Source organism: Stegastes partitus, unplaced genomic scaffold (genome assembly GCF_000690725.1).
Source record: "Stegastes partitus isolate 25-593 unplaced genomic scaffold, Stegastes_partitus-1.0.2 Scaffold127, whole genome shotgun sequence".
In the NCBI taxonomy this organism is placed as follows: Eukaryota; Metazoa; Chordata; class Actinopteri; family Pomacentridae; genus Stegastes; species Stegastes partitus.
This window is the reverse complement of record NW_007577858.1, coordinates 355,118-381,742: the sequence shown is the minus strand read 5'-3', so window position 1 is coordinate 381,742 and position 26,625 is coordinate 355,118. Positions and strand designations below refer to the sequence as shown.

Here is a 26,625-nt window from a genome sequence, read left to right as displayed (position 1 = left end):
AACAAATCCTCACCTCTCTGCGTGGCCGTGTGATGAGAACCATCTGCTGCTCTCAAATCTTGTTTTCCTCTCGTTTTGTGTTTCCTCTGTTCTCTGTTAATGATGATGAGTTTATAGCAACGTAAAAATAAGTTTAGTGGTTATGTTTGAGCCACACTATGGAGATATTCTGTTCTTGTTATTTTAGTATTTAGATCTTTCAAATTAAAAAAAAAATAATCTTCATCTTTAACATGCTAAAAGTTTTAGTTTAGTTTTTTATTTTTATTTTTTATTTTTACACTGAAGAAATCTTTTTTTCTTTCTTTTTTTTTTTATTTTTTGCTGTTTCTCCTTTATTTCCCTAATTCAATGTAATACCTAAAGCATTAAATTTATTTTTTTATTTTTTATTTTTTGACACTTTCCCCTTGTTGTGTTGTAGGTGGTGAGTCCGACCATCAGTTCCCCGGTTTGCCAGGAGCAGCTGATAGAAGCCGGAAAGCTGGTGGATCGCTCGGTGGAAAGCTGCGTGCAGGCCTGCCTCTCAGCCACGGAAGATGGCGAACTCCTGAAACAGGTCAGCTTGGTTAATTTGTCCATTAACTGTTCTCGCATCAAATTTTTGTTTTTTTTTTTGTTTCAGACAATGATGAGGTGCATGTCCCCAGAATGAATTTGGCCCAGAAAATACACACTAGCGTGAAACAAACGAGCTGACTGATTTGTTTAATAGAATACAGCAGCTGCTTCTCCATTCAGCGTCTTCAGTTTGTGAGCTAAACATCCGGCTTAAGAAGCAGCGAAGATAATGAATCCATTGTGTCTCTCACCAGCCTGTTGGAATAAGAAGTAGCAAATAATAGAGCTCGAGAAGTGCATTAATGATGCACGTCTCTTTTATTGCAGGTGAGCGCAGCGGCCAGCGTGGTGAGTCAGGCTCTGGGAGATCTCCTCCAGCACGTCCGGCAGTACACGTCAAGGGGAGAGCCAATCGGGCGCTACGACCAGGCCACAGACACCATCATGACCGTCACTGAGAGCATCTTCAGCTCCATGGGAGACGCAGGTGAGTCCAAAAGAGGAGGATTTTTCTGTATAGGAAATGCTATAAGGGGCAGAATAGGAGAAAGTGAAAGCTGAGCTCAACTCACTTGTTTATGATTAAGTTATTATGTACAGCACTTATGTTAAGTAACAACATTAATTAATTGCCATTTACCTGGGGATTAATTTTTCATTTGAAAAGCATTTATGGTTTAAGGAAGTAATTAGCACGAAGGACACAAATGACAGCTGCTTTCAGCGAGGGTTTAGCTGGTAGTCGTGCTAACATATTCTACAGACATTCAGTTTCCTCCAGCGCTACACTAAGGCTGATATTTTTGATTTAACCTTTTGAACTCTCTGGACTGTTTTTAGACCAACATGATTCATGAATTTTTTTTAGAGCCCTACACAAATCACTTCACACAACTCGAAGTATGTTTCTTGTGTGTGCTTACAGTCGTCCTCAAATGTATTCATACCCTTCCATTTAAAAAAAAAAGGTAAAATTCACAAAAGTCACTCAAATAAGTCGAAACTGAAAAAAGTAAAAATAAATAAAAATGTGATAAATGATAATTTAGTGAAATAAGACATTGTGGTTGAAAAGAATAATTTAAAAAAATGGAAATAAAAATGGTGCCGGACAAATTAGAGCACTTTGCTGATGAGCAGTGGGTCAAAATCAAAATAGCTGTCAACAGGTGCAGAAGTCTGACTGAGAGTTACAGAAAACACTTGATTGCAGTGATTGGCTCAAAGGGTTGTTCAACAAAATACTAGTTTATGGGGCCCATCATGCTTGTTTGCTTGTTTTTTTATTTTTTTATTTTTTTTTAACTAATATTTCTGTTGAGCCACAATTCAAAAGCAATGTCATAATTTTCTTTTTTTTTATTTTATTTAATTATTACTTTTGTCAGTTTCAGCTTATTTCAGTGACAGCTGGTTTCTTCCTTCTTTAAGAGGAGGGTATGAATAAATTTGAGGATGACTGTATCTGAGTGTGGCAGCGTCCAGTTCAGACTTCCGCCATGTTAAATGTTACCAGGTCCCACCCAGTAAAATTGCTGCTGCAACTTTGCTAACAGATCAGTGACCGGGGTGTTCATTCAGACACGAAGCAATACTTTCAGATACTGTTACATGAACAGAAATGATTAGTTTTGTTGATAACACAGTTGCTGCCTGCAATTAAAGAATGAAAATGACCTTATGTAATTATTAATAGACAGAAAAGCCAAGAACCTAAGCAGAGTTTAGAGACTAACACATAACTTATGTTGTTTCATGTCATGCATCGACTATCCTGTTTTCAGACAATAGTTTGACCTGAATCTGCCTGACACATGCTCCAAAAACCAGCCCCCAGAGTCTCAAAACTCCCTCTCAGAACTGACCTGCATTAAGCAAACACATAAAATATTAATGCGAAACTGGGTGCACATCGAACCATTAAAAACTGGCTCAGCACAGCTCGAAGATTCCCAGTTTCTCTGCAGATGTCTTACTGCGCATCTTTGCTCGCCTCATCCCGTCTTCCTGTCAGAGAGACTGACGTGATGGTGGTTTTGAATGGACTGCTGTCAGGTGTGCTGAAGCCACAGAGGAAAGCCGACAGTGATGTTAACAAGTCTGACAGCAGAGAAAGACCAAAAAGATCGAAAGAGATGCGCAGAGGAGAGGTCAGCTCGCACAAACCGATCGGCCCGATAGTCGAGTAGAATAGCTGTTCGCTGTGCTGAGGCCTAAATAAATGCAGCCAGTCGGAGAATAACGCCTTTGAACAGGTGTCAGATATATCAGGTTATGTCGCACCTGGCATGAAAAAATAAAGTGTGAAGGGAATGAAAAGAGTGAATCCTTCAGTAGTGGAGTGTTGGCAGATCACCTGATGCTTTCAGATGAATTATAGAGGTTTATTGTCAGAGGGCTTTTATGGTGAGCCAGCTCTGCTTTGACACAGAGAATATAGACACCAATTTCTCTCTTATCCTTTTTGTCTCATCTCATTAGTTTGATTCTAAGAATATTATCAAAGGGAATAAGAAACACCAGCACTGGTGGAACATTCCTCTACAGTAGTTCTAAGACCTTCCAGATCTGACTGGGAATAGAGCCGTGTAAGAAATGTAATGTTTGTTCGCTAAAATGAGTTTCAGTCTTTGTTACTTCTCTTGGACATTTGAGCTTCAATCTAATTATTTAATGATTTAGGTTCACAGTTTGATGCTAAAATGCTGTCAATGCACATCTAAAGAAAAATGTTCTTTCAGCGATATGGTAGGCAGCGTACTGTCCAACAGCTCCACTTTTAAAATAAGATATTTGCATATTCATAGATTCAGGCTTTTTCAATGAGTCTTTTTAAGGAGTTCTTACCAGTAATTGAACTTCTTTTTAATAGAAAAACCACATTTGACACAAATTATCATTCAAAGCAGAGCATTTTTATATAACTTCAGACATGTCTGGAGGGCGTCTTTAACTTTCCTTCACTGTTACAAAATTAAATGGTTTCAAATTAAAAATCAATGCTGTCTCGTAGAAATATTTATCTGCTCCCCTAAGGTTTGCCAGCATCCCATCGCTATCGCATTATTATCCCTGACTGTCACACGAGGAAGCAGGCGTGAAGTGGAGTTTGACTGTTATTGCAAACGGTTAAAGAAATGAAGACGGATTTTTATTTTGTCGTCCAAGTTGTTCATTTCAATAAACTCAGGATGAGCTGCCGGCAAAAGTGAATTAAATTCTCCTTGTGTAGTTTTCTTGTGAACAAATAAGTTTACATTCATCGGGAATGCATGTCCGTCTTTAGAAAATACCTGCAAAGCCAATTTTTAAATATTTTAATCCAGTATTCATCACATGCATGTTTGCCATCCTGCAGTATTCTTCTTCTCTGCCTTTGTTGACACATGGCTGCATATGTTAGCATGTCACCGCCACCTGTTGATTAATAGAATAGTGAGACATTGTTGGTGGGACTGCATCATGTTGCTCTTGTACACATGTAAACAAATCAGAGACCTACTCGTAGAACATTACCTGAACGGGGAGAAACAAAATCACTATGTTAACATATTCACTTCCTCATTAGTATGACTGATCCGTTAATGCACCTCTCTGGTTTTTCTCATCTCTCTCCGTCCCCTCACCTCTTTAATCCTCCGTGTCGCCCCTCAGGAGAGATGGTCCGTCAGGCTCGGGTCTTGGCTCAGGCCACCTCAGACCTGGTGAATGCCATGAGGTCCGACGCCGAGGCCGAGGTGGATGTTGACAATTCTAAGAAGTTGCTGGCAGCTGCTAAGTTGCTGGCTGATGCCACCGCAAGGATGGTGGAGGCAGCAAAGGTAAGCAGCATGTGGGACTGGAAGCATATAATACGTATTCTATCTTCTGAGAATGTTACATTTATATCTCAGCTTCTGTCAACAAACAGCTGCTGGATGACTGAGCTGAGCTGAAGGTTTGATTTTAATCACAGTGGTGGCATTTTTTAAGAGCACTAAAGATCTGGAGGGCTGAGTTTTGCTTCTCTGGTACATACAAAGTGACATTTTCAATGACAGCAGAAGGGAAAGACGCAGATCCAGACACCCACACCACTGGTTTGGATGTGCACAAAATAGGAAAAGACCAAGAGTGACACTTTAGGAGGTGATTCTGCTTGGTCGTGTTGATTCTGTGGTAATTCCTCGATGAAAAAGGACGACCTTTAAACCTTTTTCTCCTTTAATCTGAAATGGCTAAAATTCCCAAGTGTGTTTCTTAAAGCAGGTTTATGGTGTAAAAGTAAACACCGGCATAGTCAGCTTTGTTGCTAAACTGCATATTAGAGCATCAAAACGGGAATTAGTGACTTCCTAATTGTATTGGTTTACTGATGTTAAATTAGTGAGCAGTAGGTTTTTTATTATGAGTCATACAGTCGTCCTCAAATGTATTCATACCCTCCCATTAAAGAAGGAAAAAAAACATCTGTCACTGAAATAAGCTGCAATTGACAAAAGTAATAATAAATAAAAATTTAATGAAAATCATGACATTGCTTTTGAATTGTGGTTCAACAGAAATATTAAAAAAACAAAAACAAAAAAACAAGCAAACAAGCATGATGGGACCCGTAAACTAATATTTTGTTGAGCAACCCTTTGAGCCAATGATTGCATTTAAGTGTTTTCTGTAACTCTCAGTCAGACTTCTGCACCTGTTGACAGGTATTCTGGCCCACTGCTCATCAGCAAAGTGCTCTAATTTTTTCAGTTTCTAGTTGTTGAAGTGACTATTGTGAATTTTGCCTTTTCTTTAATAGAAGGGTATGAATACATTTGAGGACGACTGAGTTATTAAAATAGCTGTGATCTATGTTAGAGTCTCGGCTAAAACACCCTGTGTGGTTTCACTGTATCTGATTTATTTACTCTCCATATAACAGCTGCAGAATTTGTCTCTAATACACTTTTCAGAGCTAAACAAGGACCCAGAATAAGCAGCACTTTGTGTGAATAGCTCAGCACATTTTTTTTTCTCTCTCTCTCTCTTTTTTTTTTTTCTGCAACCCTGCCTCCAGTCTGGCTTTAATGCAGCCATGACACTGTTTGGTTGTTTCTATATTGCTACAGATTACTACAGTTGTTGATACTGAAGGCAACTTGGAGCTCCTTAAGCTTCAATCTGTCCTCTCTTTTATCTCAGATGTACGTGAACAAACTTTCAACAAGATGACTAAATAAAAGAAATCCTGCTTTGCTGACACCAGTGTAAACACTGTCCAGTGTGAACGCTGTAGTGGCAAGCTTTAATTAACTGAAACATGACGGCCATGTTTAATGCATTCATTAGTACAAAGGCCTTTCTAATTGTTTTTTTTAAATGGCAATTTACCAATCTGTGCAGTTGTAGACCTTCCCCTTGTAAACATCAATGGTCAGGACTCTATGAAGAATCAATGGTCAAATCAAGTACAGAACTGACTGGACTCATCGTGCACAGCATTTAGTTTGCCATCCATTGCTTCTTGCTTCTCAGCTTTTCAACGCTCTCGGATTACGAGTAAGACCACATCAAACTCTTTCTTCCCAGACTGCCGGAGGGCAGGCTTAGCTTCATCCCATCTTCCTCTATCCAAACTATTTATCTGCTATCGCTCTACATCAGTCTCATTATCAGTCTACAGAATCGCACACTGATATTAATAACTCTCCACTTCCACCATGAAAATTAAATGACGCCCTCCAGCTGGTTAGTCGAGTTTGATGCCAGACTTATCACCGTCACAGCTGTTTATTTATTCGTGTCAATGGTGGCTGAGACCTTAGCCAGCCGTTGCCTTGGTAACAAATTAATTAATTTTATTAGTTCTCTGTATAGTTTTTATAAATCTACTGTATTTTCACTTATTTTTTGAAGCTTGCGTCAGATTTAACATGAAACAGAAACATGTGCATTGTATTAAACAGCTTGCTTTTGAAGACTGGTTTTCCATGATTCATTCTTTCATGCGATACGTTGTCACACCCTGGAAATAAGCACTTTTTAATAATTATGCAAATTGGGTGCTCTGTTTAAATGGTGTCAGCAGCTGCCAACAGCCAGATGACAGCTGCAAACTCCACCGACTTGAAACTAGTTACCAATTTGACTGTGATTAATGTTCTGGTTAGTCAAATGTTGTGCAAATTCTTAAAAGACAAAATGAGTTGTTTTTTTTCTTTGCTTGTTTGTACACGTGATGTGGCTGTTGATGCTGACTTCTGTCAGTAGCAGTGCTGGGGTTGCTTATTACTCTAATGACATGGGCTGTCATGCACACCCTTTCCTCCGTTTAGCTGCAGGTGATGCTTCCAGTTAATTAACTTAATGGCAAAAGGCTTACATTTCTCTTCAGCAGCAGGAGATCGGAAGGTGTCAAGCATCGGTCTCCACAAAAACCAACAGACTTGTGCTACATAAACACAGAAAGATTTTTTAAAAAACTGCTTGTTGATTCGAAAAAACATCATCTCTTGACATTTAGCCGTCAACCAAGAAGTGAAGAGGAAATGCAGCTGAATTCAAGTGCAGTGATTGCAGTGAAGTCTACGTCTTCTTCAAAGATTTCCGTGCACTTATTGAATATTCTAAGATTGTGTGCGTGCAGTGATTACTTTTCCCTACGCTTACACCAGCTCACCTGTCATTTATATGGCTGTTCTCAGGGCGCGGCGGCGTACCCGGAGAACGAGGACCAGCAGCAGAGGCTGAGGGAGGCTGCAGAGGGGCTGCGTGTGGCCACAAACGCTGCTGCTCAGAATGCCATCAAGAAGAAACTGATCAACAAACTGGAGGTCAGCTCAGCAGCACCACATCACACTTTGACCCCAGTGAATAAGTCACATCAGGAAGGTGCTGTGTCGTCCTGAATTTAGCCTCGGAGGAGAATCTAGTATGCACTGAGCATATACTGACAAGAAAACCTGGCATTATCTCCAACCCCAACCCTAAATGTCACCATCTCTACAGTACCGTACATTTGGATACTGTATCTGCAAAGTACAAGTGAAGGCATCACCTGGCACCAAAGCTCGGTGAATATAAGAGGTTGATTTCAGGAGAATGTTTTTTACTGCTAAATGTCAGGGTTCTTAGAGAGATTTAGGTTTGCGGTTACTCTTTTTTTCCCCTGGAAATGGGAAGTGAAATATGATCAAAATGGATCAAAAGGGGCTTATTTGCCTTAAGGTGATTTGACTCACAGCTCAGAACCACTTCAAACAAAAATCGTTCAACTCATTAACAGGGCTCAAGAATTACACCACATTTGTTTACTGTTGGTTGTCCCTTGTCCTTACAGTTTGTTCCAATCCATCTTTGAGTATTTAACATTTTAAGGAATACGCTTTTGTGTTTATAATAAAATGCAATGATATATGCTATTAATTTTCCCTATGCAGCCCATAATTCCAGAGGTAGCTATCATCCTTTGGTTAGGAAGATCAAAAGGAAGCACCGACCCATGTAGGAAAAAGGACACTAGTCATTAGTCTTTTTATGCTGCACATTCAGTTGTTACGAACTAAACATTCACACCCAAAATCGGAGATGTGAGGATAGAGAGTGATACAGAGGCAGACAGATGCTACTCTATAACCATGTTTTACACGTTTGTCCTGATATTCCTCAGAATGCTGCCAAGCAAGCCGCGGCTGCAGCCACGCAGACCATCGCTGCCGCTCAAAACGCCGCCGCCTCGAACAAGAACACAGCTGCTCACCAGCAGCTGGTGCAGAGCTGCAAGGTGAGGATCAGTGCTCGCAGTGGGGCAGCGCTCACTTTCTGATGTTTTTGCTTTTCTTTCTCATCCCTTAATGCATCATTAAAACTGTTTTCCTCACAGTATATTTCTTTCATATCCTTGCTGAGCCCTTATTTATTTGCTGTTTAATGTCATCTAATTTGTTTGCTTGAAGATTCACAGAATGATATAATAGAACGACTTTATACTGACGCTTTTGGTTAATCTGAGAAATTTCCATTTTGGCTTTATTTAAGCTTGTGTTTGTGTTTTGTGTAGGCTGTTGCAGACCACATCCCACAGCTTGTCCAGGGAGTTCGTGGCAGTCAGGCCAAACCAGAGGACCTCAGTGCACAACTCGCTCTCATCATTGCCAGCCAGAACTTCTTACAGGTGCAGCATGTTATAGCTGGATTGTTAAAAGTTTATGCGCCCACAGTCGCACTGAGGAACTTCAGTCCTACATTGGGAACCAGGCTGAAAGTATAAATAGTGTGTCTGTCGTGCGGGGACCCATTAAAAATAGGACTGTAACCTCTTTTTGGTGTAAGCAGGCAGTTAGTGTTTCTTTAAAAGCTCCACCAGTGGTGCTTTAAAAGCTCCACCAGTACCTAATGGTGAAATATCACCACATAACTTTTCTTCTTGTTGTTTCCCAATGCAGCATTTGCTTTTCTTTTTAAGACTGGTCTGTAGCGCTCTAAGGGAAAATATTCTTGACAAGTAATTTCTGTATTTCTTTTTTGCCCGGCAGCCCGGTAGTAAGATGGTGACCTCGGCCAAGTCGTCTGTTCCCACGGTGACAGATCAGGCTGCAGCCATGCAACTGGGTCAGTGTGCCAAGAACCTGGCCACCTGCCTGGCTGAACTGAGGATGTCTGCACAGAAGGTAGAGCACGGATACGCTGGAGAGTTCATGCATGTGGCAGTGTATTCATGAATTCATGCATTTCAGACATGAAGAGTGAATATGAGAAATATACTTAGATATTTTAAAAAAGATAGTGTGCCTCTGTGGACCAGGTATTACATGTTTACTGGCTAAAATCATAGCATGGGCAACCATAGAGCCTACTGTATAATATTTGAAAACAGTAAAAAATAACAGAAAATATATTTCAAATATTTAATGTGCATCATTTTCCTTTCAAATAGCAACAAATATCTGTAAAATGATTGTATTTTTTGTCCATTTAAATTCAAGAAAAACAATAGTTCTATGGTTAGTATTGTAAAAAAAAAAAAAAAAAGGTACAGTACAGATTTATTTTCATTTTAGAAATTGTTATTATTTTATAAGTATTATTTGTGGATATTATTTACAATTGTGGCCTATTTTTATGTTGTTTTTTGTTTATAGTCAACATGTAAAAAATGCATTTTTCTTTTTTTATTATTTGAAATTTTTCTACTGCTTAGTCTTTATATGATGTATTTATTAGTCTTTTTAAATTGCATATTAGACTTCTGAATCATTTGAATGGTGACAATGGTTTAATGCACTTTCCTCAAGCATTTGCATGGTGTTGCAGTTTAGTATTATTAAGGAAACCACCATATTTAAAAAAATAAAAAAATAAAAAATGATATCATGGTAATAACACACATATGATATGATGTAGAAAATCCAACACCACTAACTATTTGGTCGACACTAAACATTGGAGTTCATCTGTGTGCTTTTCCAGTTATGGTTAAAAACTCTCCCTACACTTAGGCATATTTTAAATGTCATTCATTTAAAAAAAATCTTTTCTAAACACATATTGATAGCATTGTTATCGTGAATTACTGCACAATAATTCTGTTGGGAAAATCTGTTATTGTGGCTGCCCCCGTTGTAGCTGTGGGAAATGTGACTAACGGTGAACCTGATTTTCTAGGCTCATGAAGCTTGCGGCCCCATGGAGATCGACTCTGCGCTCACCGCCATCCAGACCCTGAGAAGTGAGCTGCAAGATGCCAAGCTGGCTGCTGTAAACACCCAACTGAAACCGCTACCTGGAGAATCGGTAAGAGGCGTTATAGCCCCATAACAATGACTCAGCCATCCTTCCAACTCAAAATGAAAAATGGCGATTGCATTGAGGTTAATCGAGCTATAGCAAATACATTCAGCGACCGGCAGCTCATGCCTGAAGCTTAAGTAGTATTAAGCTGCTGTTTTTATTTTTTAGTTGGAGAAGTGTGCTCAGGATCTGGGCAGCACCTCGAAGTCGGTGGGATCCTCCATGGCTCAGCTGCTCACCTGCGCTGCACAAGGAAATGAGCACTACACAGGTTGGTGCTGCTGACATGATATGCTAATGACTCATCCATCGCACATCCTGAAAACTGAGACCTTTTACTTTTTAGAACCCTTTCATGTAGTGCCTCCAGATGACCTGCCTTTAAGTTTTCAAATTAGCTCATCTCTTTAGTCCTTCACTGTACAGTTTCTGCTGTGAACGTACACGATCCCGACAGCTTCCACGAGCATTGATGCCTGTTTTTATCTTTGATGTTGCATCCTAATGAGCTAAATGCGCCGTCGCTACTTTTTTGACCTTTCTGAAGTTCAAGCTGCACCATCTGCACGAGCGTCTTTTGCTCAGCAGCGCACACTACACCACATAGAAACGCTTCTTTCTGGTTCTAATTCACGGAAATATATATACAGCAAGTCAGTTATTACTTTGCCCTGACACTGCTTTATAGAGACAGTTGTTTATGCTGCAATAAGAGTCTAAAGAGACTAAACTAAGGCAAATCAGATTGCCTTTAATAGTATTTAGAATACAGCACATTGGTTTCCAGACAACCTGAGGAGAATACTACCCTTGCCTGGGGCCTGTTTTGATTCTCTAAAGTAATCTTTGTTAACTGCCACCCAGTACAGTGTCTATCCGTTTTTTTCTGTTTATTTCGTTGGTGTGTTGTCGACGAGATGTCCCATTTCTCACGAGTCTGTTTTCGCTGGTTGCTGCCTGCGAGGCAAACACCCACATGGCCCCTTTATTTGTGTTGCTGGTTGCAGCACATTTGTCAAGAAAGAGAAATCGCTTTTTATTCATTAAACCAACCTCCTTCAAGTTTTTGTTACTTCAAAATCAACACATGATAGCAACATTTTCTTGTCATTAAGTGTCACGGCTTTATTAATGATCTTCGGTGTTTTCCTATCTGTGGTCGGTTACATCTCTCGTCCCTCTGATCCCGCGTGTAGGAATAGCAGCCAGAGAGACGGCTCAGGCCCTGAAAACTCTGGCCCAGGCGGCCCGCGGCGTCGCTGCCTCCACCACAGACCCTAAGGCTGCAGCTGCCATGCTGGACTCGGCTCGTGACGTTATGGAGGGTTCTGCGCTTCTGATTCACGAGGCTAAGCAGGCGCTGATTTCCCCTGGAGATGCAGAGAGCCAACAGAGGCTGGCACAGGTGAGATATATCAGGATTGCTCGGGGGTCTGTTCCTCAGTACTATGGGCTACTCTTGGAAGGCTCAGTGTAACCCTCATCCACCTGTCAGGCTGTAGCACCTGCCCCATAAAGGTAACACTGTGAAATGTCAAGAAAGAGACAGCTCTGCTGAGTTCTGCTGGTCAGAACAAAATACACTCACAAATTGTGCGTTTATGAAAATTTACAGGCACCGCTTCACTTATAATTGAAGTGTCATTCCTCATCACCTCCACGCTCCTGCAGCCACCCGTCCCCTTGGTTCATTCAGTGTTTAGTCATTTATTCCTTAACTCATACAGACTCTGTATGCATTTCATCAGTGATTTATCACTACTGAAATACATCATGAAAAACACGGTTCTTTCAATTTCACTTGAAACTCGTGGGTCTGTCTGACTTTGGGCAAAACCAGAAAGTTTAATACTGCTAAAATGTGACAGATCTCATTGGATTCGCTGTTGTTTGCATAGAATAACGTGATCCCAGAAGGTGAGTGAGCCAGATCTCTTTATAGGTTGTGGATACTTTTGACCAACAGGGTTTCTTCCTTTTGCTCCATATAGTTTGTTAAATATTTCGCTGAATGTTTAGATGAATGTGTACTTGTGTTTGGTAGTACATTCAAGTAAACACCTGTCTAATTTAGTTTTTGAAACAGACTCGTAAAGCACCTTAATTATTCAAGCTTTGGTGCCTTGCATAAATGATGTGATAGTAATGTAGAGAATATAAAAAGAAAATTACAGAATCACAAATGGGGGCTGTTTTTCCTCATTTAAAAATGTCTCATACAATCCTATTCTGTCTTTTGAAGTTGTCTGAGGATGAAAATTAAGTTGGGAAGCCTGTGCTTCTCTGTTATCTCATTGACTCTTGTTTGTATTTAAGTGCACTACTTCACTAAGGTCTCAGTCCTGTGCTTCTGTTCTGGCCTCTGTTATGTGACAGCAGAGTGCACACAGCCATGTTGGTTGATGTTTATAAAGAAAACAAAAATGAATTATCCTGCACACCTGCCATGCTGATTAAGTTCAGATTTCTAGTTAAGCCTGGTCACCTGCACTCCCCCCTCTAACCCCCGTCTGCTGCATGTTTCAGGTGGCCAAGGCCGTCTCTCATTCCCTGAATAACTGCGTCAACTGTCTGCCCGGCCAGAAGGATGTGGACATGGCTCTCAAGAGCATCGGGGAGGCCAGCAAGAAGCTGCTGATTGAAACTGTGAGTTTATTCTGTGACTCACTGGAGCTGTGCCAACACAACATCAGCATCATGGGTTGCTTTTAGTAAAGAAAGCAACACCCTTGAGCGATATAAGATTAATGACACATACAAGTTGGAACTAGCTGCTAAAAAACCCCAACAAAAAAACCCATTTCTGGCATTATTTCAGTCACTGATTTTCAGTAGTATTGCTTTTTATACATTTTCTCCAGTTGTGAGCAGTTTAAAAAAGTAAACACAGTTCGGATTGAACACACAGTTTCAGTGTTCACACACTTTGCTCACACACTCAACCAGGCTCAGATGCAACAGTTTTGAATTGTTTCATCACCATTTAAGTTAATTACAAAAACTTTATGCATAGTAAATACTTTATTCACATATTGTTACCGTTACATATAAAAGTTGTCATTTAATTATTTTTCAGTAGAGTTAAATCTCCATCTTTCATCGTTAACTTCTCCCTTGATTGCTTCTTTCAGATCCCTCCGGCCTCCAAGTCGTTCCAGGAGGCCCAGAGTGAGCTGAACCAAACAGCGGCAGACCTGAACCAGTCGGCAGGCGAGGTGGTCCACGCCTCCAGGGGCTCCAGCAGCCAGCTGGCTGTGGCCTCTGGGAAGTTCAGCCAAGACTTTGATGAGTTCCTGGATGCTGGCATAGAGATGGCTGGGCACACTCAGGTTGGTCTTCTTGTATATCAGGTCTCTAATAGCCTCACTCATTCATTTGAGACAGCAGGAGCACAAATTACCACTCAGAGCTTCATTTTTAGGCATATTTTCACAAGCTGATGAGTTTTTGATGATGTTTTGATGATATGCCTTTTCAGAAAAAGGATGATCAGGTGCAGGTGATTGGTAACCTGAAGAACATCTCTATGGCTTCAAGCAAACTGCTGCTGGCTGCTAAGAGTCTGTCTGTGGACCCAGCTGCGGCAAATGCCAAGAACCTGCTAGCTGCTGCCGCGAGGTACTGCAGCTATGCACACCTACACATTTGACTGGAACCCTCCCATCTCAGGGACAGCAGTTACAGCTGGTCTCAACAACCTTTTATGACAGGTCTGGTTAGTTTACAGATGAGGCTGGCAGCAAAAAATTAGCTGCTCCTCAAAAGCAAAACCGAATTATTCCAGTTCGCAGATAAACACAAGTTCCAACTGTGCTTTACTGACACCGAGAATTATGATATTTTAATGCTGTGAGGCTGAAACCATTCCAGCTGTTGTTTTCAAACCACCAATTCACTCATTTAACAATCAGCATATTGAACCGTAGTAAAAAAATATCCATAAAGGCGATTCTGTTTTGCTACATTCTTCACGTTATCAGTGAAATGCATTCAGACATCTGCTCAAAAGGAAAGTCAAAACATTTACACGGTTTAATGTCCTGATGGCCAACCTCACTTGCAATTAGAAAATAAGAGCAAACGTGGTTGAGATGAAATATTTTTGTTTGTTGATGAATCGCATAAGCTGGCACACTCAAACACACACAGAGGCAAGGATGCATCTACAGGCCTTTGTTGTTACAGCACAATAGGCCTCCAGTACATGTGCTCACATGTCAAAGCCAGCATGCCCAGAAACACTTATTACCCTGCACCTTCAAAGACTAGAGTGTGATTTTTTTTCCCCCTGCTCCTTTCCTTTGTTTCAGAGCTGTGACTGACAGCATCAACCAGCTGATCACGCTGTGTACACAGCAGGCTCCTGGCCAGAAGGAGTGTGATAACGCCCTGAGAGAGTTGGAGGTAAACAACACTTGACCACCTGGTGATGAACCAGGAGCAGTCAACAATCATATCAACCAGAGCTTGACAGGAGTTTTGATCTTGGCTTGCTCTGTTGTAGACAAAGAAATAATACTCGTTCTTTTAGCTGGTACTAACCAAAGAGAATTTTGTGAAAGTAATTAACCTTCAGAACCTCTTATAAAACGCCCACCGCCCGCCCATGTCTTAGGCTGTCAGAGGAATGCTGGACAATCCCAATGAACCAGTCAGTGACCTCTCCTACTTCGACTGCATCGAGAGCGTGATGGAGAACTCCAAGGTGAGCCTTTGAATCAAACAGTGCACATTGCACACACACACTCAGCGCAGCATCCAAAGCATTCCTCCTCTTCTGCTCTTTGTCGCACTGATGCTCTGTTCAGGTCCTCGGAGAGTCCATGGCAGGTATTTCTCAGAACTGCAAGACCGGAGATGTGCCCGCATTTGGAGACTGCGTGGGCTCAGCCTCCAAAGCCCTGTGTGGCCTCACTGAAGCTGCAGGACAGGTACAGCGTGTAGAGAAGCTCATCTCTGCAGCACAGGAGCTATCAAATGTGTTGCCTTTTTATTAGTAGGGGTGGAACTGGTGAATCCTGTTGACAGGTGTTACTTTTCCACAGGCCTCCTACCTGGTGGGTGTATCTGATCCCAACAGTCAAGCAGGACACCAGGGGTTGGTGGATCCCATCCAGTTCGCCAAAGCCAACCAGGCAATCCAGATGGCCTGTCAGAATCTTGTTGACCCCGAGAGCAGCCCCTCCCAGGTACATGCATGTACAATCATTTCTGATTATGCAGTACATCTCCCAAAAGAACTGTATGCCAAGTGTGTATCATAACAGGATAATGTACAGCGTGATCACAGAACATTGTTTGTATGCTGCTCTGCAAAGCTGTGCTGCAATACAATTTAGCATCAGGTCAGTGTTTTGAATGGGTGAAGGTTAGACCGTAGAATGATGTAAGCTGATGCAGTTGTTGCTTGTTTTATTGCTGTTTTCCTGTTTGCTCCATTTCAGGGTTTCTGTTGCACTTGTGCTGTACATAGATATTTCTGACCTCTTGTTCTCTGAGTTCTCTTACTACTGACTCTCATGTTGATTAAGACATGTCTGTGGATATTATACACAATATAATATATATCACTAACCGCTCGACACCTTAATAATCTAAAACTCCTCTGGATTTCTACAAAACTGATTGTTAAATTAAACAAAGTTATTATTCAGCTCCCAAAATTGCAAAATGGTCTGTGCAAACACCCGACGTAACAGCAACCAACTGTTTTGTAGCAAGACACCCTCACTACTGATCTAAAAGTCTAATATTAATATTTACCTCATTATCACCTTTATTTTTCTCAGCAACATGCGGTGTTAACGTCGAACAGCTTTGTGCCTAATTATATGCCTCCCTAAGGAGTCTTGCAGGAATCAGCTCCCAACTTTTATGGGTTTAGAGGAAGATCTTTTCTGATACAATAGCAAATACATTATACAATAGCGCATAGAAATATCAGTGGCACAAATGTGTACCACATGGAGGCAAATGCAGTCAGCATAAATAATGTTTTGATTTCCGGACGCCGGACCTTGCCTGCTAGATGCAATCCTCTGTTCTCTTTCCTCACTTTTTGTTTCATTTGTTTCATGTCATTATGTTTTTGATTTATAGAAATATAAAGGCAGAACTAAGGTAGTGAGCATTAGGTTACTGCACTGTAAATTACAAATCTATTATTTTTTTTAGATAAAAATCTCCATTGCTAATTTATCCTTTTGTTGTTTATAATGTGGCAGGTGCTCTCAGCAGCCACCATTGTTGCTAAGCACACCTCGGCATTGTGCAACGCCTGCCGTCTGGCTTCCTCTAAGACAACCAACCCGGTTGCCAAGAGACACTTTGTCCAGTCTGCCAAGGAGGTGGCCAACAGCACCGCCAACTTGGTCAAAACCATCAAGGTAGGATTTCAGTCCTGTACTACGGTCAGCTCTGTCCTGGCGTAGCACACACCTGGCATACCACAGTACACGTCTGATTTTTGTCTGAATCTGTGACTGATGTGGGCTAGTTTTGAGAAATCCTCTGTTTGGTCAATTCTGATACATTTTGACTCACATCAGTTTATATTTGTTCTCAAAAGTAATTTCTGTCAAATGTCTGTCAGTGATTTGTTTAATTCTTGACTCTTGGGTTCGATAACCTAATAGGCAATCAAGTTTAATCCCATTTGTTTCATGCACCTTGATGTTCTGCCTCTCTCACTTTCTAGGCTTTAGACGGTGATTTCTCAGAGGAGAACAGGAACAGGTGTCGAGTCGCCACAGCGCCGCTAATCGAAGCTGTGGAAAACCTGACAACGTTTGCTTCCAACCCAGAGTTTGCCAGCGTCCCAGCTCAAATCAGCAATGAGGTTGGGCTCTGTGAAATTTATTGCCGTGTTGTTTGTCTTACTGAAGCATTACAGGAAATTGTTGCATCATATTGTAATAAATACGTGTATGTCTGCGTTGTGACTGTTTGTTTTTCTGTAGGGCTCTGCAGCACAGGAGCCCATCCTGCACTCAGCACGCTCTATGCTGGACAGCTCAACTCACCTGCTCAAAACTGCACGCTCATTGGTTATCAACCCCAAAGACCCGCCCACGTGGTCGGTTCTGGCTGGTCACTCTCGCACTGTCTCCGACTCCATCAAGAGCCTCATCACAGCCATCCGGTTAGTGAACGAGCTTTTATTCAGATGTTGCACACTAGATGCAAAGTAAACAGAAAATCTAACAAAGTACGGTATATATGAGAGCTGCACTTTAAAGAGGAGTTTGGAGAATGTGCACGTTCGCTTTCTCACTGAGAGTCAGATGAAGTTAGCACCAGCTGCTGCTTAAAGGTTGAAAGCAGGGAAACAAATGGCCTGGTTCTTTTTTTTTCAGCTGAGATTAATAAAAACATGACATTGTGATTTTACAGAGGGTTGTGTAACTATTTCTCTCTGGAGTCTTGTTGTTGCAGTGCGGTTGCCAGGCAACCAGAGGAGACTCCAGAAAGTTACCAATTTTTAATCCTTTATCTCAGTTTTTTTTTTTCCCAACTGTGCTTCTTCTCTATATAGTCGTAGGGATTAAGGGAGGTAAAAATGTACAACTAAGGTTCTGAACTTCAGAATTAAGTTTTGGCTGTAATACAGTGTTCCCTGTTTTATCTGTGCACACTGCTCTATGAAACACCTGGAGAAAGGATGCCAGAATCCTGTACCCTGGGGTGGCACATACTTGTTCTTATACCTGTGCAGCTTACATTTATAATCTTCTCTTTTCTACTTGACCTTGATCAGAACAAAACTGATGCCCATGAGGGGCTAATTCTCTGTGTCAAATGCACTGAATGTTAAGGCTCCTGCTCGTCTCTGAACATCTGCACATTAGCATTCACGCGCAGCCAGCTTAGCATCTCTTTCAATTCTGTTGCCCTTATCACAGTCTTCCTTTTAGACATGACTTCACCGAGGCGTTTTAAATTCAGTTCCGGGAGTTTGGCCCGGGCTTTTAATAGAATTCTGTGATATACTGCGATGCGAAAGAATACAAATAGAGGTGGACTCCGTCCTGCAAAAGCTGACCTCATAACTTTGTTGGACTCATTACACACAAAGACGAGGTTGGATTTTAGTTTTACTTTCAGTGTGCTGCCATGCATGGAAATGGATGTTTAGCTAACTTATTCTGCCCATGAGACCGGAGCCCCAGACAACTCGGAGGCTTCAAAGCTAATTTGACTGCCCAGCTGGATCTCCCTGCGCTGTGACCAAACCCTACAGGCCACATTTCAGTAGATGTGGCCTCAGCAGCAATGAGACGAGTGAATCTGGTAGAAAAGATGTGAAAAAGACAGCCTGGAACCTGTCTGTGTTTTAAGAACTTTCAGTAATGTTAACATTTGTTCTTTTTTTCTCTCTCTTCCTGTGTGTAACGCTTCCTTTCCTCATTGCTCATTTTTGTCTCTAACCATTTTTATTGCTTTCTGTTTCTTTTCCTGCCCTTGTTTTATTCCCAGGGACAAGGCTCCAGGCCAGCGGGAGTGCGACTCGTCAATTGATAACATCAACAAATGTATCCGGGACATAGAGCAGGCTTCTCTGGCAGCCGTCAGCCAGAACTTACCTAGCAGGGACGACATCTCGCTGGAGGTAAGCAAGAAGACAGCTCCACACCTTCCGCAGACAGCTGCTGCTATCTTTCTCTGTTTGCATTTGTTTGTTCTTTTTCTGGCCGCTTTTCTGTTTTGCCTCACCTTTTCCTTCTCGTCCGCTGCCAGTTTTGCAGTCAGTTGTTGTTGTCTTTTAGTCTGTGGCATGTTCTGTGAATTAGATTTTGTCCTTTCGAGGCAGAGAGACAACTCATTCAACAGAAAATAGGGATTTAACTAAATAAAAAAAACTTTCTGCATTGCAAAGCAGTATTTTAGATGGTTACTTCTAGTTACTTACAGTTTGAATCCAGCTGGATCTTCATGCCCTTAAAGCTGCTATATTGTAACGCAGAAGTGGTTTAGTGGTTTACTGTTCTGTGAAAAGTTTAAACTCACTTATTAGAAGCTCCGGTAGCTCAGGGCAAGTACCTTTCTGTTCACTTTCCTAGTTGGTGCTTTTTAGCAGGTCCCGGCTGACTTATTTGAATGCACCTCTGTCTCCCATAAAAAGCAACACAAAAACTAATTTCTTTTTATTTCCTCTCTTCAGGCGCTACAAGAGCAGCTGACGTCCACCGTGCAGGAAATTGGCCACTTAATTGACCCCGTTTCCACTGCTGCCAGGGGCGAAGCTTCCCAACTAGGACACAAGGTATATAGGGCAGGGAGTTAATTACTATTATACTGTAACTGTGGAGCAACAAAGTGATACTTTTTTAGCAGCAGTTTTCAGTGACTCAGTACTGAACATTACTCGATGTTCGGTGTGGGCGATATGAACAGAACTGATACGATTTCAGCATTGCACATTAGTATTTAAGAAAAGTTTAGTTTTCAAGTTGCAGACACATTTTCTCTTTTCACATTTATGGAATCCACCAATCACTATTGTTTCCAGCCTTTCTTCATGTGTAGTAAATACGATTTATTAAAGAATGATTAAATTCTCTCTCTGATCTTTAATTAACCCTCTAAAAACTCATCTCTGTGTGTCCAAATTACATACTTAGAAGTTTTGGGGGGGTTTTTTGCCATAAAATTAATCCCTTCCCGCCTTAACGTGGCTTCAAAGTAACTGTACATGAATGTTCAGATATGAATTCATTTTTAAGTAATTCAGTTGAACATTCGAACTGGGGCTGCAAGGTGGATTGGTGGTTAGCACCGTTGCCTCGCAGCTAGAAGGTTACCGGTTTGTGTCCCAGTGAGACACCCGGGATCTCTCTGTGTGGACTTTGCATGTTCTCCCCGTGCAGCGAGGGTTCTCTCCGGGTTCTCCGGCTTCCTCCCACACAGTCCAAAAACAGGTTGAGGTTAATTGGTGATTCTAAATTGTCCGTAGGTGTGAATGTGAGTGTGCTTGATTGTCTGTCTCTAAGTGTAGCCCTGTGATAGACTGGTGACCTGTCCAGGGTGTCCCCTGCCTTCACCCTGAGTCACCTGGGATAGACTCCAGCCTCTCCCTGACCCTAGTGAGGTTTAAGCGGTGTATAGATAATGGATGGAACTGGAAACCAATTCTAAAGAAGATACAGATATCCCCACCCTGCAGGTTAACGGGATCGGTTTGTTAGGTTTGTTATGCATGCTGTCTGAATCGCTCAGCCATGGCGTTGACTGCTTATTTTACTCATGATATGTCTTTTAGCAGGTGTGAATGTGAGTGTGCTTGGTTGTCTGTTTCTCAGTGTGGCCCTGCGATGGACTGGTGACCTGTCCAGGGTGTCTCCTGCCTTCGCCCTAAGTTGGCTGGGATAGGCTCCAGCCCCCCCACGACCCTAGTGAAGATTAAGCGGTGTATAGATATTGGATGGATGGATGGATGTCTTTTAGCATAGAAAAACCTACTATATAAACATGCAAACAAGATACAAACTTGATTTTGTCAGGACCAAATCAGGAAACTGTAAACAAGCCCTTCCCTGCTGTTCTATCTGCAGATAGCACACTTGAATCTACTTAACATTTTGAATAAGTGAAATAACCAAAAGATTAAACACATATTTGATTAAAGCCACACAATTTTATAATAATGGGTAATGATGTGTATTAATTTACTCTTAACTGTGCTTCCTGGTGTTAATGTGGCATGATGCAGCACTATCTATGCTAAAGCGCTGTATTTCTGTGCTCTTCTTCAGAGATCTCATTAAAACCTGTCACTCTTTGCCTCAGGTGACCCAACTGGCTCGTTACTTTGAGCCGCTGATCAAGGCCTCTGTGGGCGTGGCATCCAAGCTCAATGACCACCAGCAGCAGATGACTTTCCTGGACCAAACCAAGACTCTGGCTGAGTCTGCCCTGCAGATGCTCTACGCTGCCAAGGAGGGTGGAGGAAACCCAAAGGCAAGACCATTTCATGCTCCATTTTACGCTTTGTGCACTTTGCTTAAACCGGCGCTTCCCTGCTGCTCCACACCTGCACAGATGATGTGTTTCAGTGCCTCAGCGAGGATCATTAACCGCGTTCGTGCTGGGTCATTCTTATGTGCGTTCGCTTGTCATTATGGCAAATGTTTCACGTGTGCTTATGTTGTGTCACGCTCCACAGGCGTCGCATACCCACGATGCCATAGCAGAGGCGGCTCAGCTCATGAAGGAGGCGGTTGATGACATCATGGTGACGCTGAATGAGGCCGCCAGCGAGGTGGGGATGGTGGGAGGAATGGTGGAGTCCATTGCAGAGGCCATGGCCAAGGTGGGTGCTGCTAGGTCTTATAGTTTAATGGTTATGATCTGAAAGTGCAACGTTTTATCTACACACTTTACTCCTCTGCTTAGACGGTTACTGGTTAAATTCATTCTCACTCTCTTGGTCTTAAAGCAGATTTATTGCTGCTGCTGCTGGACTCTTTATTGTTTGGATTATATCTTAACATCAGCAGTAGTTATGCACAATTGTTATGAGATCCTTTCTTCAGCTCCATTCTTTATTTTTTCTTCAGGGGACCTCAGGTGTTTACATGACAGGCAGGATAATAAAAATTCCTCCTTTAGGGTTTCTTCCCAGGTGGGCACCCTGGGAAGCTTTCACAGGGGAGTTTCAGGGGGGCGTTCTGACAACATGTCCTAGCTACAGCTGGTGAGCATTCCGCTGAAGGTTGTTCAGGACAGGTGCCACATCCAGATGTGCCCAATTTACTCTTTGGCTTATTTGATCTTTCCTTCACAACCATCTGACCCACTTCAACAGCAGCTGGTTGTAGGTCGACGCTTCTAATCTGTCCTCATTTCACGACAATATGGTGGCAAAATCTGATAATACGATCATCTGAGTTTATCCTAAAGTGATCAAGACCCCCTGCGCAGTTATCCTCACGCTCTCAGATGAGCTCAACCGCAGCATACGACGATCAGCCACAACATTAAAACCACTGACAGGTGATGCGTACGACTGTGATTCAATTTAAACATTGCATACCAAACACACTGTCCCATAGTAACTCGCCAGTGCCAGTGGCCTCCCCCAGCAGGACAGCGCACCCTGCCACACAGTAAAAACGCATTCACACGACCTCTGAATCTCAAGATCCCAGTCTGATCAAGCACCAGACGCAAAAGTCCAATTCATGGAGGCCCAACCTCTCAACTCTTTGGGCTCAGAGGATCCACTGACACTGTGCTAGTGCAAGAACCTTGTGTGAAAGGAACCTACACAGTATTAGGCACATGTTTTAACCCTCCTATTACCTTCAAATTTACTGACATCTTGTATCCTTGGGTTCAATTTGACCCCAGCAATTTAAACCTCCAGAAAATATCAGAATTACAAATTGTTACTCAAGTTTATGTGTAAATAGCCCTTTAAATAAAACTGAAAAAGTTATTTCAGTGAGTTATTTAGAGATGTTAAACATTGAATGGGATCAAATTGACCGCAACAATAACAGGAGGATTAACGTTGTGGCTATTATGATAAATAATATAATAAATAAACTAGAATGTAGCAACAAAAAAACCCCCAAAAGCAAGTGTGATAGACTAAAAGTTGAAAGTGAAACAGGTGAACTGGCAAGGAAGCAGCTCCTCTTCATCTTTTTCCTGGGTGCTCTAGGGTTCACAGATGCAACCATCATTTTCTAATTAAGATTTCCTCCCTTTTTTTTTCTCCTTTTTGCCCCATGTTTCCCACTCACCGTGCATGACATCTTGATTCCGAGCGTAGTGTTTTCTCAGCGCCATAAAAAGTCACCGATTACCATACTAATACAAATCACAAACAGAGGTAAATTGACCGTCAACGTGGCCATTCTTTGTAGGCGCCAGGCAATTTGGACTATCTTTCCAATTAACAGTCAAACTTATTGGCAAACACGTAAAGGTGCGAGGCAGGAAAAAAGCCTTTTATCTCCGGCACCGACGGAGAATAGCATCAGCTAATTATATCACTCCTCACCCTCCTGAGTGGGAAGTCTTGCAAAGGTGAAAAAGCGCCTCAGATGTGTGGATCGCTGGAGGGAACGGCGTCTGTGCATCAACTTTGTGGCGCGTCATGAATAGCTAATGTAAAATGGTTCAATTTTGGGCCTACATGTTGAGCATGCAGGTGTGTGTTTTGTCTGTGCCACTCAGTTTACTTGATTAAATGGGGATAATCCTCTCAGATAATCCATCGACATAATGGTCATTCTCCATTCTGGTTTAGGCAGAGGTGATTTAAAAGGCTTTTCTGGGGAACTTAAGAGTCATTTAGTCCAGACCACAGATTCTAAGGTGTTATTTCTGTGAGAGGGAGGAGCGAACAATATGTACTAGGGAGTCATTTCAGTACCAGCGTACTTTTCTCACATGGCTTCCCCTCTCTCATCTCCTCTGCCTTCCCATGACACTCACATGTGCTGAACACTGTCTAATTTAGCAGAAGCACAATGTTTGCACTGCAAGCTGGTGATCAAATGTTTTCAGAGTTGATGCCATTTTAAAGCTGTAATTACAGAGTGGATTCAGCGGATAATTTATAATGAGTGCTTATCATTCATACGGAGTGTTTATCAGAATATAAAATTACATTAATGTTGGTTTGCAGATGAACCGATGCCTGTGCACCTGGCAGAACGAGTGTGATTGAAGAGCTGATTAGATTTAACATGTCATTCCAACTAAAGAGGCGAATGATTGATTGTCTTCACGTTTGAAGAAGTTTGCACGGATTGTTAAGGAACAAACAAATCACACCTGAAATGAAAAAAGTAGTTTTAACTGTGTGTGTGTCTGTCCTTAGCTGGATGAAGGGACGCCACCGGAACCTGAGGGCTCTTTTGTGGATTACCAGACCAGCATGGTGAAATACTCTAAAGCAATCGCCGTCACTGCTCAGGAAATGGTGAGTTTTTCAAATCATTCTGAATGTTGTTAGATTGTTGTAGAAATGCCACTGTGACTTGTGATTATGTTCTCACTGGTTAGTTGGAGAATATTTTCCTGATTTTCTTTCAGAATTATATATAAATCAGAGTAACTTCAAACAGTTTATTTTATCTAGTAGGTTAAGTCAAAGTGAAAATGTGTTTGTAACCTGTTGATTTATTAAAACAAGATTGTTTCTCATGCTGACATGATTTCATCACAGCATTGCAAATAAAAGAATCAGCTTTTAGTAATAAACAAATTTAAAACACAACCTAGTCTAGCTTAAAATATCTCCTGTTAATACACTTATTGTGTTTATAAGGAAACGCATTTACTGGTTTTGTAATGAAACGTCTTCCTTAGCAACCATTGGTCAGATGTTGTGTACCTGGCTGTAGGTGTTTGCAGCTGGACTCCAACAACTGCAGTGTGGTTACGAGACAGACGGCCAGATTGTGACGTTATGGTCCAGTCAGACTCTGTCTTACAACCCAGGAACTACGCATCATATTATTGCCATTAAAACATTTTAATTTTTTGAAAATTAATGGACAGTTTTTTTTTTTTCAGTGATGCACGATTTTAAAATTTCTGGCCGATACCGATATCCAACATTAAGATTTCTGATATCGCCGATAACTGATATTACCGATGTGGATATTCAGTTTTTGTTCACACCGAAAAATGAGTATAAATAAGCACTGTGAGAACGTGAAGACTATTCAAAAGAACCCATACCAAATTAGACCACACAGTCTTCTTTATTATGTAACAAAAGTAAAACCAATTTTAACCCATTTCACGTTCAAGTCCAGGACCATTTAAGCAAAAACATCTGTGAAATATCAGCAATATCAAATGTAGAGACAAGGCGCTGATGTTAGACAGTCGTTGGTTTTTCTCATCTGCTAAATTTATTCATCGGACCGATACCGATATATCGGAAAAAACACTAATATCGGCCGATACTGATGTGAAATAATTGCATACAATGTCCACTCCACGTACAGACCCGAATATTACTGAGCACAATTTTTAAATATACAGAACACATTTACAGCATTAATGCATATCTACGTGTAAAATATATTCCTGTCTCATTCTGTCTTGCATGATGAGCTTATTTGTAGAAGCCTGTAAACTATCAAAGTGATGACTGTTTCTCTGCCTTTTTAGTGTAAGCTGGTTAGCTCAGTGGGTTAGAACACACTGTTAGAAATGTCAGGATCAGAGGTGTCAACCCCCACTCAGGTAATGGTTGTGTTGTTGCTCCTCTTTGCTAGAATTTTTTATTTTTTCCATTTTCACAAGAAAAATACATAAAAAATTTCTGACAAACAAGTTCCACCTTTCTGGAACTCCCATGTCCAGCGGATGTCCACGCAACGCCTTGGATGTTGGCACAAGTTTAATTTCAAAACTTTCAAACCAGTATGCTGAAACAACGGTGATTAAATTCTACAAATGTTTGCTGATTTATTATATCGGCAGGGTTTCTGTGTATCAGTGTTTCATACCCCAGGCTACTCTTTGAAGCTGACACCAAAAAAATTAGAATTAGATAATATATGTTGTCATCAAAAATGCTCTATAGTTTGCAAACAATGAGTGAAATGAAGCAAACCTGGCCGATATGTAATATGTGTTTATCCAACAGATGACTAAATCGGTGACGTGTCCAGATGAGCTGGGAGCTCTGGCCTCTCAGGTGACCGTGGACTACAGCCAGCTGGCCGTTCAGGGACGACTGGCCGCTCACACAGCTGAGCCAGAGGAGGTGGGGAGGACACCCAAAGATAGATGGTCTTTGCACTTCCACAGCTCTGCTACATCAGTGTGGCAGTTTATTTTAAATCTATAGCTGAGAGTAACACTTGTATGGATGTAAACATTTGTGCATGAACAAATTGATTCATAAACTGCAATTCAATAATCACATTTATTCCTGTGTTCTGTTTATGCAGATTGGTTTCCAGATCAAGACCAGAGTGCAGGAGCTCGGTCATGGCTGCATCTTCCTGGTCCAGAAGGCCGGAGCTCTGCAGATCACTCCGTCCGACAGCTTCACCAAGCGAGAGCTCATTGACTGCGCCCGGGCAGTCACAGAAAAGGTATTGTTTTGTCATGAAAAGATCTGGATTAGAATTTTGTTGACTTTAATTCATGTTTAACCTCACTGTGCTTCTTTTTGTTTACAATATTTGTCTGAAGGATTATTTTGTCCCCTGCTTACCCGTTCCACTTCTGAAGCTAAACTTGTTATCTAAGTTGCCCCGTACATTAACCCAAGACTTTCTGCCAACATTAATTATTGTTGTTATTTGTTTGCTTACCTAATCTCCGGGAGGTTTT

General features: G+C 41.5%; 1 protein-coding gene across 1 annotated transcript in view; it reads left to right on the top strand.

Annotated features, from left to right (window-relative positions):
* The window catches only part of tln2a (talin 2a), a 104,685-nt gene that overhangs the window by 67,047 nt on the left and 11,013 nt on the right, over window positions 1-26,625 (top strand). Inside the window, exons 20-46 of the mRNA XM_008278574.1 lie at window positions 425-559; window positions 889-1,048; window positions 4,216-4,382; window positions 7,230-7,358; window positions 8,195-8,308; window positions 8,585-8,698; window positions 9,060-9,194; window positions 10,189-10,317; window positions 10,483-10,585; window positions 11,511-11,719; window positions 12,841-12,960; window positions 13,446-13,643; window positions 13,793-13,932; window positions 14,625-14,718; window positions 14,930-15,019; window positions 15,123-15,245; window positions 15,360-15,503; window positions 16,539-16,700; window positions 17,012-17,152; window positions 17,274-17,455; window positions 18,790-18,922; window positions 19,475-19,576; window positions 21,100-21,270; window positions 21,476-21,622; window positions 24,146-24,247; window positions 25,931-26,050; window positions 26,238-26,384. Coding sequence (XP_008276796.1) covers window positions 425-559; window positions 889-1,048; window positions 4,216-4,382; window positions 7,230-7,358; window positions 8,195-8,308; window positions 8,585-8,698; window positions 9,060-9,194; window positions 10,189-10,317; window positions 10,483-10,585; window positions 11,511-11,719; window positions 12,841-12,960; window positions 13,446-13,643; window positions 13,793-13,932; window positions 14,625-14,718; window positions 14,930-15,019; window positions 15,123-15,245; window positions 15,360-15,503; window positions 16,539-16,700; window positions 17,012-17,152; window positions 17,274-17,455; window positions 18,790-18,922; window positions 19,475-19,576; window positions 21,100-21,270; window positions 21,476-21,622; window positions 24,146-24,247; window positions 25,931-26,050; window positions 26,238-26,384 — 3,711 coding nt within the window. The remainder of the gene's footprint in view (window positions 1-424; window positions 560-888; window positions 1,049-4,215; window positions 4,383-7,229; window positions 7,359-8,194; window positions 8,309-8,584; window positions 8,699-9,059; window positions 9,195-10,188; window positions 10,318-10,482; window positions 10,586-11,510; window positions 11,720-12,840; window positions 12,961-13,445; window positions 13,644-13,792; window positions 13,933-14,624; window positions 14,719-14,929; window positions 15,020-15,122; window positions 15,246-15,359; window positions 15,504-16,538; window positions 16,701-17,011; window positions 17,153-17,273; window positions 17,456-18,789; window positions 18,923-19,474; window positions 19,577-21,099; window positions 21,271-21,475; window positions 21,623-24,145; window positions 24,248-25,930; window positions 26,051-26,237; window positions 26,385-26,625) is intronic.